Source organism: Saimiri boliviensis, chromosome 1 (genome assembly GCF_048565385.1).
Source record: "Saimiri boliviensis isolate mSaiBol1 chromosome 1, mSaiBol1.pri, whole genome shotgun sequence".
In the NCBI taxonomy this organism is placed as follows: domain Eukaryota; kingdom Metazoa; phylum Chordata; class Mammalia; order Primates; family Cebidae; genus Saimiri; species Saimiri boliviensis.
Window position 1 is genome coordinate 246470973 of NC_133449.1, and position 16527 is coordinate 246487499.

The window sequence follows — 16527 nt, forward strand, 5'->3', positions numbered from 1 at the left end:
TTAAAAAAAAAATCAAAGCAGAAACAAATGAAATTTGAAGAAAACAATACAAAAGACCAACAAAATGAAAAGTTGTTTTTTTAAAAAAAAGATAAACATAATCAACAAACCTTTAGCCACACTAAGCAAGATTTGTGTGGGGACACAAAGCCTAACCATACTGAATAAATACTGAAAGCCTTTCTTCTAAGATCTAAAACATGACAAGAATGCCCATTTTTACTATTGTTACTCAATATGATATTGGAAGTCCTAGTTAGAGGATGTGAATACAGAAAATAAGACATGAAAAAGGAGACATTACAACTGACACCACAGAAATTCAAAGAATCATAAAAAGGTTACTACAAGAAACTATAAGCCAATACACTGGAAAACCTAGAAGAAATGGGTAAATTCCTAGACACACACAACCTACTGAGATTGAAACACAAAGAAATCCAAAACCTGAACAAACCAGTAAGAAGTGATGAGGTTTAAAACATAATAAAGTCTCCCAGAAAAGAAAAGCCAAGACCCAATGGCTTCTCTGCTGAACTTTACCACACGTTTTAAGAAGAACTCGTATTAATCTTCCTCAAACTATTCCAAAAAATAGAAGAGGAGGGAATACTTCCAAACTTAATCTAGTAGGTCAGTATACCAAACCTTTGTCTGATAGCAAAAGCAAAGACACATCAAAATCAAGAAAACTACAGGCCAATATCCCTGATGAACACTGATACAAAAATCCTCACAAAACACTAGCAAACCAAATTCAACAACATATTAAAAAGATCATTTATTATGAGTAGGATTTATCCCAGGGATACATGGATGGTTCAACATATGCAAATCATATCAGCAGTATGATGAACAAAAACTCTATGATAATTCAATTGATGCTGGAAAAGCATTTGAGAAAATTTGACATCCTTTCATGATAAAAACCTTTAACACACTGGGTATAGAAGGAACATACCTCGCCACAATAAAACCATATACAACAGAGCCACAGCTAGTATCATACTTGTATTAGTCCATTTCACACTGCTTTGAAGACATACTTGAGACTGTGTAATAAAAAAAAAAAAAAAAGAAGAAGAAGCTTAATTGACTTCCCAAGCATGGCATGGGATGCCTCAGAAAACTTACAATCATGGCACAAGGGGAAGAGGCATGTCTTACATGGTGGCAGGTGAGAAAGAGTGTGTGTGAGCACAGAAAAATTTACCACTTATAAAACCATTAGATCTCCTAAGAATTTATTATCTATCACAAGAACAGCATGGGGAAAACAACGTCCATAATCCAATTACTTCCTACTAGGTCTTATCCTAAACACCTCATAATTACAATTCAAGATAAGATTTGTGTGGGGACACAAAGCCTAACCATACTGAATAAATACTGAAAGCCTTTCTTCTAAGATCTAAAACATGACAAGAATGCCCATTTTTACTATTGTTACTCAATATGATATTGGAAGTCCTAGTTAGAGCAATCACACAAGAGAAAGAAACAGCAGGGAGTTCCTTGGAGTAGGGTAGACAAAACAAGCCTAAAGAGGCAAAGCTAGAAAGTTAGGCTGGGAAGAAGGCAGCAAATCACACTGCTACGTGTGTACCTATGCAACAATCTTGCGTGTTCTTCACATGTACCCCAAAACCTAAAATGCAATAAAAAAAATCTGGAGACAACAGATGCTAGAGAGGGTGTGGAGAAATAGGAACACTCTTAGCAGTTAGTGGGAGTGTAAATTAGTTCAACCATTGTGGAAGACAGTGTGGTGATTCCTCAAGGATCTAGAAATAGAAATTCCATGTGACCCAGCAATCCCATTACTGGGTATATGCCCAAAGAACTATAAATCATTATACTATAAAGACACATGCACATGTATGTTCATTGCAACCTGTTTACAATAGCAAAGGCCTGGAACCAACCCAAATGCCCATCAATGATAGACTGGACAAAGAAAGTGTGGCACATATACACCATGGGATACTATGTAGCCATAAAAAGCAATGAGTCTGTGTCCTTTGTAGGGACTTTGATAAATCTGGAAACTATCATTCTCAGCAAACTGATACAAGAACAGAAAACAAAACACCGCATGTTCTCACTCATAGGTGGGTGTTGAACAAGGAGAACACGTGGACTCAGGGAAAGGAGCATCACACACTGGGAGTAGTTGGTGGGGGGCTAGGGGAAGAACAGAGAGGGGTGTGAAGGGTGGGGAGGGATAACATGGGGAGAAATGCTGGATATAATATGCACCTATGCAACAACCCTGCATGACCTGCACATGTACCCTAGAACCTAAAGTAAAATAAAATTAAAAAAGAAAAGAAAAGAAAGTTGGGCTGGGCTCAAATCAGGAAGCCTAGCGCAGTATGCCAAGGAGATAAGATTGTTGGCCAGAACTCTCCAGAAAGTATGACTAAAAATTGATCCCTTCAGTTTTCAAGGTGGCCAGGAGAATTACTGTTTGATCATAGAGCAGGTATGTTTGATACTATAACAAACTGTCAGTTTTCAAACATGAGTGTATCATTTTCACCCAACCAGCACTGTACAAAAGTTGTAAATCTTTTAAATATAAGCCATTTTAAAGGGTGTGTAGTGGTATCTCATTGTGGTTCCAATGATTATGAGTATTATTAAGTATCTTTTCATATACCTAAAACGTATGTTACAGAGTGGCTGTTCAAGATTTCTGCCCAATATTTATTAGCTGCCTTTTTTTTTTTTTTTTTTTTTTTTTTTTAGATGGAGTCTCACTCTGTCACCCAGGCTGGAGTGCAGTGGTGGTACTCACTGCAACCTCTGCCTCCTTGGTCAAGCAATTCTCTGCCTCATTCTCCTGAGTAGTTTGGATTACAGGCACCTACTACCACACCTGGCTAAGTTTTGTATTTTTATTAGAGACGAGGTTTCACCATCCTGGCCAGGCTTGAACTCCTTACCTTGTGATCCACCCACCTCCGCTTCCCAAAGTGCTGGGATTATAGGCATCAGCCACCGCACCCAGCCTAGTTTCTTTTTTATTAACACTGAGTTGAGGTATTCTTTATATAGCCTGGATACAATTCCTTTGTCAAATATATGTACTATGATAATTTTCTCCTAGTCTTTTGCTTTCCTAATGTTCTCTTGTAACAAGCATTAGATTTTAAATCTAATTAAATCCGATTAATCTGTATTTTTCCTTTATGGATTGTTCTGTCTCTTCTCTACCTCAAAACTGCAAAGATGGTCCATTGTTTTTTCTTCAAGAAGCACAATAGTTTGGCTTTTATGTCTAGTCTATGATCTATCATGAATTAATATTTGTGTACAATGTGAGGTAGGGATCAATTCATTTTCCCCATATGGATATTAAGTTATTCCAGAACCATTTGCTAAGGACTTTCCATTCCTAATTATGTTGTTTTGACATCACTGCTAAAATTATGTTGTTTTGACATCACTGTTAAAATTATGTTGTTTTGACATCACTGTTAAAATTATGTTGTTTTGACATCACTGTTAAAAATCAACTGACAGTATAGTATCTACTTTTGGACTTTTGTTCTTTTCCATTGATTTATTTATCCAGTATCCTAATGGCAGTATCACATTGTCTTGATAACTATAGTTCTAAAGTAATTTTTAAAGTCAGACAGTATTAGCCCTTTGATTTTCATCCCCTTTCTCATGGCTGCTTTCAGCTACTCCAGGTCTTTTACATTTCCAACTATATTTTCAAATCAGCATGTTAATTTCTGCCCAAAAAGTCTGATGTGGTTTTAACTGGATATTTATTTTATTAAATCTATAAATCAGTGGTTCACAAAATGTGGGCTATGAACCACCAGCATCAGCATCAACCAAGAACATGTTATAAATGCAAATATTCAGGTCCTACCCCAGAACTAGTGGATCAAAAACTCTAAGCTTGGGGTCTAGCAATCTGTGTTTTAACAAGTCTTTCAGGTGATGTGGATGCAAAATGAAGCATAAGTACTACTGTGGATCAGTTTGAGAAGAATGAATACGTTAGTAATATTGTACATTCCAATCCATGAACAGATACTTCTACTTATTTATTTAGGTCTTATGCACATATTTTGCTTACTTAATTCCATAGTATTCTATGTTTTCTGATACTATTGTAAATGGCATTCTAATGGCTGTTGTTTAACCTTTAGTCATAATGTATAGGAGATATGGAAGGAAGTTTATTTGGGGTTGGGTATTCACTAAAAGATCTGAAACGACATATCTAGTTTCTGGATCCAGTTTTCAATTTGTAAGGAAGATAGTGGACAGAGAAACATGATGAAATGCACCAGGACCATAAGATCAGCAAAATCTAGACTGCGGAAAACTCTACAGGCCAACTGGGCTGGGTTTTTTAACACATAAATCTGTAAGGAAATAAAAGGGATGGAAGAGGATAGACTGAAGATTTAAAACAAATATGAAGTTTTTACAAAATGGACAAGTCTAAACTATAATGTACATTTAGGTGAAAAAACTATTTAAAATGAGAGGAAATTATTACTATAAAAAGTTAAGTTAAGGTTTGCTTTTGTCAGGAGAGAGGGGCTTGTGATTGGGATGGGATATAAGGTTCTGAAGTAGATGGCAAAGTTCTATTTCTTGAAACACGTGGAATTTGCCTTATAATTTCACAGCTTAGTAACTAAATAAGCTTTAATTTACATTAAAAATATGTCTTACTTTAAGAGAATCTATTTCCTCTTAATATGATGTATCTAGAATTTGGACTTGAAGAGTGTGAAAGTTACAGTGGTAAGAGTTGTGTATGATAAAATCTAAAATGTGCCTAATGAAGTGGTTGTTCACTTGAGTTAGGGGTACTAGTGTAGATAAAGTCAAAGAATTGGGCAGCTAAGACTTGGGAAGGGATCGAAAGGAGAAGACCTTATGCCAGGTTCTAATCTCGGCCATCAGTATGGTAGACTGGCTTGCATGCTGGCACACATAAAAATGATGATCAGGTACAGAGAAATATACATGGATAGCATGTTATATGGATAACAAAGGTTCTCCACTCTCTTGGGCCCACAAACAAAGACTATTTGGGGAAGCAAGAAGCAGCTGGACTCACTTTCTTTCTGTGGGACGTGGGAAAGCAAGCACAACTTCCTTCAAGGAAAAAAGGAACTCACTATCTCTCAGGCACAGGCAGATTTCAGTTGAGGTTATGTGGTAGAGAAAGTTTCCAGGAAAATATTAATGGTGAATGGTAATTTGCTAACAAAGAGACAGAAATTCCTGAAACACAATGGAAAGGGTCAAGAGGAAGGAAAAGTGTGTGTGTGTGTGTGTGTGTGTGTGTGTGTGTGTGTGTGTGTTAGGGAGGGTACAAAGCAGCATAAAGAACAAAGTGATTAATAGTACACTAAAAGGGAGGCAACAAAAGAGGGCTCATTTTGGATAATCAAAAGTAACAAGAGTGAGCTAAGGGATAGAAGGCCTTGGTGTGTTCCGACTAGAGCTTGTTTGAGGTGCTGAAATAACCTAAAATTCAGAGGTGGTGCCTGAGGCCCAGCTATTGCAATTGCCTCCACTAATTACTTTGCATATTCATGTTTCTATGAAGAAGGCTTTCAAAGTTCTAAGAATGGAGGAAGCACCTTAACAGTAGCACTTACTATGACCAAGAGAAGGAGAATAAGAAAGCTCTTCAATCCATCCTTCACTGTAAACTACTGGGCATACTTCTGAATCCTGGATCACATTGCCCTCCCCCACCCCACCACCCAAAACCAGGTTTTATTCCAGATTTTTTTTTATCAATGTTGGAAAGAAGGGTATGAGAAAAGTAGGACAAGGCAAAAGCAATATATGAAGGACAAGGAAAAAGCAATATATATGTTTTAAGTTATTTTCTATGGAATAAAATCAACACTTTGGGAAAACACATCATACATTTTCCGAAGGTTCATATATCCTTGGGAATATACACTCCTAAGAGATATATTTCTTGTGTAGTCTTACCTCCATAGTAGGTGGAGTCTTTCTTTTTCTTCTAATCCAAGCTAGAAAGAAAAATAATATTTAAATGTCAGTTTTCCATAATTTACACAAACATTTTAACCATTCATGGATAAAACAAAATTTTTGAGTACCTACTCTATATTATTTTAGGTACTAGAGATACAGCAGGGAATAAAACAGATTAAGTCCCTCCTCTACTGTAGCATATGTACTTCTGAAGGGGTTACAGAAAATAAACACACAAACATATGTTTGGTGGTGAAAAGAATATAATACTATAGAGAAGATAAAGAGGGGATGGTTTCATATCTTTAAAATCATACCTCCTAATTATCTAAATTTGCCTGGGTATATTTATAGGCTACAAGCCAAACCAAAATGCAGTAAACTTCAAGGCAATACCAAAATCAAATTATTCTCAAAATCTGTATTAGTTGTTGCTCAATTTATAAAGGAAGGGACTTAGAAAAAGTTTTCATTTACAGAGATTTCTTTTCTGATTTGCTCCAGCAAGCAGCTACTCAATGGTTGGTAAGTGTCATCAGGCCTTAGCGCTAACACTTGGGAGATGGGCTGCAGAGAGAGAACCCACATTTGTTACGTGGCTGTTCGGAACTGGGTACTGTGCTAGATGCTTTATAGCAATGGGAAGGGAGTGGGGCAACTGCCTCTAGGGAAGTTATCAAAATCGTAGGAAGACAGTATAGTATGGTGCTTATGAAAAGGATTCCAAAGTCAGATTCTCTGGGTTCAAACCCCAACTTCATCACATATTGGCTGGGTCACCTGGAGCAAGTTATTTAATTTTCTAAGTATCGGGCTTCCCATCTATAAAATGAAATTATAAAAGTATCTACACTTTGGGGTTGTTGTGAAAATTATATGAGGTAATATACATAAATGCTTACCTTGGAGCCTGGCACATAAGTCTAAGTTATTACTATTATTCAATAAACCTTTTAAAAACAAGACTCAAAAAACAAAAGAACAATAATATCTGCTTAGCCTACAATGTTGTACAGCAAACTGTAAGCAAATATACTGTGAGGAATATGGTCTTGAAGGCCACTGTTTTATCATTTTAGATGATTCACTCTTCACTACAAAATTGAAGAAACAGAAATAAAATGACTTCCCAAGTTTACACATTAAGTAGTGATGTTTGTATTTGAATTTGGATCTGACCCTGTCTCTGGCTCTAAAAACCATCTGTGCTCAACTAAGCAGTCTTTCAAAGTTTATGAACAACATGCAAAGAATATTAAACCAGAAAGAGGAAGCTGGGTTAGGTGTGACTGTAACTACATGTGAGAAAAATAAGAATTATTGATCCATTTTAAAGATTTGGAAACTGAGGCTCAGAGAGATTAAGAAACTTTCCTAATGCCATATAAGTAGTTACTGTGAATTAAATCCTGGCTGAACTGGCTCTAAAATCTTAGCTCTATCCATTCAACAGCCACCCTCTCTTGTGACCAGCTCTAACGGCCGGCCTTCTTTATCTAGGCAAAAACTGTTACTGACTTTTAATAGCTTGACTCGGGATTTTTGACTTTATCATGGTGTGAAACCATTCTGTTTTTCATTGCATTACTTATTTAATGAATTCTATGTTATTAAAAACTTTATTATAAAATAGGCTTTGCGTTAGATAATTTTGCCCAACGGTAGACTAATGTAAATGTTCTGAACACATTTAAAGTAGGTTAGGCTAAGCTATGATGTTCAGTAGTCTAGGTGTATTAAACATACTTTCTACATAATGAAATTTTCAATATATGATAGGCTTATGGGGACATAACCTCACTGTAAACTGAGGATCATCTGTAACAGCACCAGGACCTGTCTTCATAAAAAGCCCAGCACTGAATGGTCTATGGGGGTGGAAACAGTAACATTCAACTGTGGACTTGGGATCAGTGATTTCCCCCTGCTCTGTTCTCTCTTGCACTTAACCCTTACATGTATCTCCAATACAGTTCCAGTGTTCTCCATTCTCTACTCCTGTTTCTGAACTTCTACCCTTGTCCCTCCCTCCCTCCCTCCTCTCTTTTCTTCTTTCTTCTTCTTTCTTCTTCTTTTCTCCTCCTTCTCCTCCTCCTTCTCCTCCACCTCCTCCCTTACCCCTACCCCTCCCTGTCCTCCTCCTCCTCCTCCTCTTCCTCTTCCTCCTCCTCCTCCTCTGCCTCCTCCTCCTTCTTCTCACTCACTCTGTTGCCCAGGCTGTAGTGCAGTGGTATCATCTCAGGTCACCACAACTTCAAGTGATTCTCCTGCCTCAGCCTCCTGAGTAGCTGAGATTACAGGTCCTCCCCAACACACACAGATGGTTGTTAGGCCATAGGGTTGTCAAAGGCAGGAGGTACCCATGGGAAATTTATTTTTCTGTTATTTTAAATACCTACCTACTCTTTTGAGGTATTTATTCTTTTAAATACTTCAACAGAGTAGGTACTTTAAAAATTATTGAATGAATATTTCTTTTGAAAAATGCTTGTTCTGTCAAGATTTTGATCTGTATTAGAAAATCCAGCTTAGCAATACCACAATACCTTTGTGTATTCAAGGAAATAAGTGACATTGGGAATTTTTCAATTACCTGTTTATGGTCAAAATTAAAGTTACTTAGATTCAGGCTAAGATAGCCGACTAGAAGCAGCTGGGGTACGTGACTCTCATGGAGAGGAACAAAAGGGGTGAGTAAATACAGCACCTTCAACTGAAACATCCAGGTACTCGCATTGGGACTAATCAGGGAAACAAGTCGACCCCCGGAGAATGAAGAAAAGCAAGACAGAAAAACAGCCTAGCCCGGAGTGACATGGAGCCAGGGGAACCTCCCCACCTAGGGAAGTGGTGAGTGAATGTGTGCCCTTGGGAAAACATGCTTCTCCCGCAGATCTTTGCAACTCCCCAGTCAGGAGATCTCCTCCTAAACCCACTCCACCAGGGCCTTCAGTCTGACACACAGAGCTGTGTGGATTCCTGGCAGAGCAGCTGCTCAGGCATGAGTGGAGGTGCAGGAGCTTTACATACTTAGGCTCTGGACTTCCCAGCAAGCGACTGCAGGTCTGTCAAGGTGGGAGGTTGGACCTCTGTACATATCACTGGGAAGAGGGCTGAACTGAGGGGACCAAGCAGTGATGGTCCGCAGGCTCCACTTTCAAAGTGCCTCATAGTATAAGACCCACTGGCTTGGAATTCCAGCTAACCACCGGCAACAGTATCGCCCCCTACCTAAGACAGAGTTCCTAGCGGGAGGGGAAGGGCCGCCATCTTTGCTGTTTGGATAATTCAGCAGTTCCAGCCTGTGAGCTCTGGAGAGTCCAAACCAACTAGGGACAAAAGGGATCCCCCAGTGCAACACAGTTGTTCTACCAAAATGTGGCCAGGCTGCTTCTTTAAGTGCGCTCCCGATCTGTTCCTCCCCACTGGGCAGGACCTCCCAACTGGGGCCTCCAACCACCCCTGCCCATGTTCTCAGGCTGACAGATATTTGAGAACTTACTGAGACAGAGCTCCTAGAGGGAGAGGTACGCAGCCATCTTTGCTGTTTGGGTGACAAAGTCATTCCAGTCTCCAGACTTTGGAGGGTCCAAGTTGACCAGGGGTGGAAGGGGAATCCCAGCATAACACAACTGCTCTGTGAAAGCATAGCCAGAGTGCTTCTTTAAGCAGGCCGCTGATCCTGTTCCTCCTGAGTGAGACCTCTTAACTGGGGTCTCTAGCCCCCTCCTACAAGTGTATTCAGGCCAGTAACAGGTCTGTACCTCCCTGAGAAGGAGCTCCCAGAGGATGGCACAGTCTGCCAACTTTGCTGTTTTGCAGCCTTCATTGGTGATGCCTCCAAGGTACTGGAAAATTCAAGGTAACTAGGGACTGGAGTGGACCCCCAGAAAACTGCAGTAGCCCTACAGAAAACTGGCCAGACTATTAAAAGAAAGAAACAAACTAAAAAAAAAAAAAAAAAAAAATCCAAAGGTCAGCAACCTCAAAGAGCAAAGGTAGATAAATCCACAAAGATGAGAAAGAATCAGTACAAACACTGAAAACTCAAAAAGCCAGAGTATCTTTCCTCCAAATGACTGCCTCACCTCTCCAGCAGGTGGGTTCAGAACTGGGCTGAAGATGAGATGGCTGGAACGACAGAAGTAGAATTCAGAATATGGATAAAAACAAATTTCACTGAGCTAATGGAGCATGCTATAACCCAATGCAAGGAAGCTAAAATTATGATAAAACATTGCAGGGGCTGATCAACCAAACAGCCAGTATAGAGAAGAAACAACCTGACAGAGCTGAAAAACATAATACAAGAATTTCATAATGCAATCACAAGTATTAATAACAGAACAGACCAAGTGAAGTATCTCAGAGTTTGAAGACTATCTTTCTGAAATAAGACAGGCAGACAAGAATAGAGAAAAAAGAATGAAAAGGAATGAACAAACCCCTCGAGAAATACAGGATTATGTAAAGACACCAAATCTGACTGATTGGTATTCCTAAAAGAAACGGGAAAATGCAGCCAATTTGGAAAACATATTTCAGAATAACATCCATGAGAAGTTCCCCAACCTAGCTAGAGGGGCCCACTTTCAAATTCAGGACATGCAGAGAACCCTAGTAAGACACTCTACAAGAGGCTGAGCATGGTGGCTCATGCCTATAATCCCAGCACTTTCAGAGGCAGAGGTGGGTAGATCACCTGAGGCTGGGAGTTTGAGACCAGCATGACCAACATGGTGAAACTCCACCTCTACTAAAAATACAAAATTAGCTTGGCATGGTGGCATACACCTATAATCACAGCTGCTTGGGAGGCTAAGGCAGGAAAATCATTTGAACCCAGGATGCAGAGGTTGCAGTGAGCTGAGATCACACTATTGCACTCTAGCCTGGGCAATAAGAGCAAAATTCCAGCTTAAAAAAAAAAAAAAAAAAAGATACTCCACAAGAAGATCATCCCAAAGACACATAATGACCACAGTCTCCAAGGTTGAAATGATAAAAGCAATGTTAAGTGCAGCTAGAGAAAAAGGTCAGCTCATCTACAAAGGGAAGCCTGTTAGACTATCAGCAGATCTTTAAGTGGAAACCTTACAAGCCGGAAGAAATTGAGAGCCAATATTCAACATTCTTAAAGAAAGGAAATTCCAACCCAGAATTTCATATCCAGCCAAACTAAGCTTTATAAGCAAAGGAGAAATAAGATCCTTTTCAGACAAGCAAATGCTGAGGCAATTCTGTTACCACCAGAACTGCCTTATGAGAGCTCCTGAAGAAAGCACTAAATATGAAAAGACCATTACAAGCCACTAAAAAACACACCAAAGTATACAGACCAGTAACACTATAAAGAAACCACATAAGTCTGCAAAATAAACAGCTAACATCATAATGACAGAATCAAATCCACACATATCAATACTAACCTCAAATGTAAATAGGCTAAAAGCCCCAATTAAAAGACACAGAGTGGCAAGCTGGATAAAGAACCAAGATCCACTGGTATATTGTCTTCAAGAGATCCATCTCACATGCAATAACACCCATAGGCTCAAAATACAGGGTTGGAAGAAAACCTGCTAAGTAAAAAGAAGACATAAAAAAGCAGGGGTTGCAATTCTTGTTTCTGACAAAGCAGACTTTAAACCAATAAAGGTCAAAAAAGACAAAGAAGGGCATTACATAATGGTAAAAGGTTCAATTCAATAAAGAGACCTAAGTATCCTAAATATGTATGTGCCCAACACAGGAGCACCCAGATTGATAAGGCAAGTTCTTAAGAGACCTTCAAAGATATAGCCTCCCACACAATAATAGTCGGAGACTTTAACACACCACTGACAATATTAGACAGATCATCAAGACAGAAAATTAAGAAAGATATTCAGGACCTGAACTCAGCTCTTTATCAAATGGACCTGCTAGATATCTACAAATCTCTCTACCCCAAAACAACAGAATAAACATTCTTTTCACTGTCATACGGCACTTACGCTAAAATTGATCACATCATCCTAAGTAAAACACTCCTTGGCAAATGCAAAAGAACTAGAGTTGTAACCAATAGTCTCTTGGACCACAGTGCAATCAAATTAGAACTCAAGGTTAAGAAATTCACTCAAAACCATACAATGACATAGAAATTGAATAACCTGCTTCTGAATGACTTTTGGGTAAGTAATGAAATTAAGGCAGAAATCAAGAAGTTATTTGAAACTAATGAGAACAAAGACACAACATACCAGAATCTCTGGGACACATTTAAGGCCGTGTTAAGAGGGAGAATTTACAGCACTAAATGCCCCCATCAAAAAATTAAAAAGATCTCAAGTTAACAACTTAACATCAAAACTTAAAGAACTAGAGAATCAAGAGCAAACAAACCCTAAAGCTAGCAGAGGGCCGGGCGCGGTGGTTCACGCCTATAATTCCAGCACTTTGGAAGGCCGAGGTGGGTGGATCACGAGGTCAAGAGATGGAGACCATCCTGGTCAACAAGGTGAGACCCCATCTCTACTAAAAATACAAAAATTAGCTGGGCATGATGGCCTGTGCCTGTAGTCCCAGATACTCAGGAGGCTGAGGCAGGAGAATTGCTTGAACTCAGGAGGCGGAGGTTGCGGTGAGCTGAGATTGTGCCATTGCACTCCAGCCTGGGTAACAAGAGAGAAATTCCATCTCAAAAAAAAAAAAAAAAAAAAAGAAATAACCAAAATCAGAGCTGAACTGAAGGAGAAAAACCACACAAAAAACTGTTCAAAAAAAGAGCAACAAAACCAGAAGCTATTTTCTAGAAAAAAATAATGAATAAAATAGACCACTAGCTAGACTAATAAAGAGGAAAGGGGATAAAATACAAATAAACACAGTTGGAAATGTGTTTATAAGGGGATATTACCACTGACTCCACAGAAATAAAAATCATCAGAGAATATTATAAACACCTTTATGCACAAAAACTAAAAAGTCTAGGAGAAATTGATATATCCATATACACCCTCCCCAGACTAAACCAGGAGGAAACTGAATACCTAAACAGACCAGTAACAAGTTCTGAAATTGAGGCAGTAATAAACAGCCAACAAACTGAAAAAGGCCAAGGCCAGACGGATTCACAGCTGAATTCTATCAGATGTACAAAGATCTGGAACCATTCCTACTAAAACTATTCCAAAAAATTTAAAAAGAGGGGCTTCTCCCTAACTAATTCATTCTATGAAGACAGAATCATTGTGATACCAAAACCTGGCAGTGTTTGATACCATAAAAAGGGAAAACTTCAGGCCAATATCCTTGATGAATGTCGATGTAAAAATCATCAACAAACATTTTTTGTACTAGCAAAGTACAAAAGCACTAGCAACCTGAATCCAGTAGCATATCAAAAAGCTTATTCACCACAATCAAGTTGGCTTCATTGCTGGGATGTAAGCCTGGTTCAATACATACAAATCAATAAATGTGATTCATCACATAATCAGAACCAAAGACAAGAACCATACGATTATCTCAATAGATGCAGAAAAGGCTTTCAATTAAAATCAGCATTCCTTCATGTTAAAAACACTTAATAAACTAGACATCAAAGAAACATACCTTAAAATAATAAGAGCCACATATGACAAATCCACCACCAATATATAGAACGGGCAAAAGCTAGAGGCATTCCTGTGATTGTTGAGTATCAACTTGATTGGATTGAAGGATGTAAAATATTATTATTGGGTGTGTCTGTGAGGGGGCTGCCAAAAGAGATTAACATTTGTGAGTGGACTGGGAGAGGTAGATCCACTTCCAATCTGAATGGGCACCATCTAATCAGCTGCCAGCATGGCTAGAATAAAGCAGACAGAAGAAAGTGGAATAAGCAGACTTGCTGAGTCTTTTGGCCTTCTCTTTCTTTCATGCTGGATGCTTCCTGCTCTCAAACTTCAGACTCCAAGTTCTTCAGTTTTTGGACTCTTGAACTTACACTAGTGATTTGCTAGGGACTTTTGGGCCTTCAGCTACAGATTGAAGGCTGTACTGTCAGCTTCCTTACTTTTGAGGTTTTAGGACTCAGACTGGCTTCCTTGCTCCTCAGCTGCAGATGGCCTACTGTGGGACTTCACCTTGTGATTGTGTGAGTCAATTTTCCTAATAAACTTCCATATATATATGTATCTCCTATTAATTCTATCCCTTTAGAGAACCCTGACTAATACAATTCCTTTGGAAACTGGCACAAGACAAGGATGACCTCTCTCAATACTCATATACAACATAGTATAGGAAGTTCTGGCCAGGGCAATCAGGCAAGAGAAAAAAAGTAAAGAGTATCTAACTAGGAAGAAAAGTAGTCATACTATCCCTGTTTGCAAATGACATGATCCTGTATCTAGAAAATCCCATTGCCTCAGCCCAAAAGCTTCTTAAGCTGATAAGCAACTTCAGCAAAGTCTCGGGATACGAAATCAGTATGCAAAAATTGCTAGCACTCCTACACACTCAAGCAGAGAGCCAAATCACAAACAAATGCTCATTCACAATTGCTACAAAAAGGATAAAGTATCGAGGAATACAGCTAACTAAGGAAGTGAAAGGTCTCTATAAAGAGAACTACAAACCACTGCCCAAAAATCAGAGATGACACAAACAAATGGAAAAATATTCCATGTGCATGGATTGGAAGAATCGATATTTCTAAAATGGCCATACTGCCAAAGCAATGTGCAGATTCAAAGCTATTCCCATTAAACTACCATTGACATTCTTCACAGAACTAGAAAAAAATTTTTCAAATTCACGAGGAACCAAAAAAGAGCCTGAATAGCCAAGGCAATCCTAAGCAACAACAACAAACAAAGAAAGCTGGAAGCATCACACTTCTCAACTTCAAACTATACTACAGAGCTATGGTAACCAAAACAGCATGGTACTGATAGAAGACCAATGAAACAGAGTAGAGAACCTAGAAATAAGACTGCACACCTACATGTATCTGATCAACAGACAAAAACAAGTAATGGGGAAATAATTTCCTATTTAATAAATGGTGCTAGGATAACTGGCTAGCCATATGCAGAAAATTGAAGCTGGACCACTTCCTTACACCATACACAAAAATTAACTCAGGATGGATTAAAGACTTAAATGTAAAACCCAAAACTACAAAACCCTAGAAGACTACTTAGGCAATACCATTGAGGATTTGGAATACACAAAGATTTCATGAGGAAGACATCAATTTGCAAAACAAAATTTGCAATTTTGTTGCAATTGCAACAATAACAAAAATGGACAAATGAGATATAATTAAACTAAAGAAATTTTGCATAGCAAAAGAAACTATCAACAAAGTCAACAGACAACCTACAGACTGGAAGACAATTTTTAACAAGCTATGCATCTGACAAAGGTCTAATATTCAGCATCTGTAAGGAATTTAAACAAATTAACAAGAAAAAAAAATAACCCCATTAAAGTAGGCAAAGGACATGAACAAACACTTCTCAAAAGAAGACATACATGTGGTCAATAATTACATGATAAAATGCTCATCACTGATCATTAAAGAAATGCAAATCACACCATCTCACACCAGTCAGAATGGCTATTATTAAAAAGTCAAAAAATAACAGACACTGGCAAGGCTGCAGAGAAAAAGGAACGCTATACATGGTTGGTGGGAGTGTAAATCAGTTCAACAATTGTAGAAGACAGTGTGGCGATTCCTCAAAGACCTAAAGACAGAAATACCATTTGACACAGCAATCTTATCGCTGGGTATAAACCCAGAGGAATGTAAATCATTCTATTATAAAGACACATGCATGTGTCTGTTTATTGCAGTACTATTCACAATAGCAAAGACAAGGAATCAACCACCTAAATGTTCATCAGTGATAGACTGGATAAGGAAAATGCGGTAGATATACACAATGGAATACATGCAGCCATAAAAAAGAGCAGGATCATGCCTTTGCAAGGACATGGATGGAAGCCATTATCCTTAGTAAACTAATGCAGAAGCAGAAAAGCAAATACTGCATGTTCTCACTTGTAAGTAGGAGCTAAATTATGAGAACACATGGACACCTAGAGGGGAATAACACACACTGGGTAGACAGGAGGAGGGAGAGGATCAGGAAAAATAACTAATGGCTACTAGACTTAATACCTGGGTGATGAAATAATCTGCACATCAAAATCTCCAGACACACATTTACCTACGTAACACATCTGCATATGTATCCCTGAACTTAAAATAAAAGTGTTTAAAAAAGTTACTTATGTAAAATTATGATTTTTTTTCTAGAAAAGAGCTTCCTTTTAAAATAAGTCAGTATGAGCTATATATCTATAAAAGGTTTAAGCAATATATAGTCAGATTTAATGTAGATTAAAAGTTAATTCTAATTTTAGAAAAATGAACTACTAGGGCAGGGGTCAGCAAAGTATAGCCTGCAAGCCAAGTTCAGCCCACCATTTTTTACTTTTTTTAATGGTTGCAAAAACATCAAGAGACAAACAATATTTCATGACATG

The 16527-nt window shown here is 38.3% G+C and overlaps 1 protein-coding gene across 18 annotated transcripts in view; it reads right to left on the reverse strand.

The window, feature by feature from the left end:
• NDUFAF2 (NADH:ubiquinone oxidoreductase complex assembly factor 2) overlaps nt 1-16527 on the reverse strand; it is a 205753-nt gene that overhangs the window by 44863 nt on the left and 144363 nt on the right. For 13 of the 18 annotated variants that reach the window (XM_074385699.1, XM_010336587.3, XM_074385692.1 and 10 more), the window contains one exon: nt 5992-6032. In XM_074385699.1, the coding sequence (XP_074241800.1) occupies nt 5992-6032 (41 nt within the window). The other 5 variants (XM_074385690.1, XM_074385693.1, XM_074385696.1 and 2 more) reach the window with 4 other exon arrangements.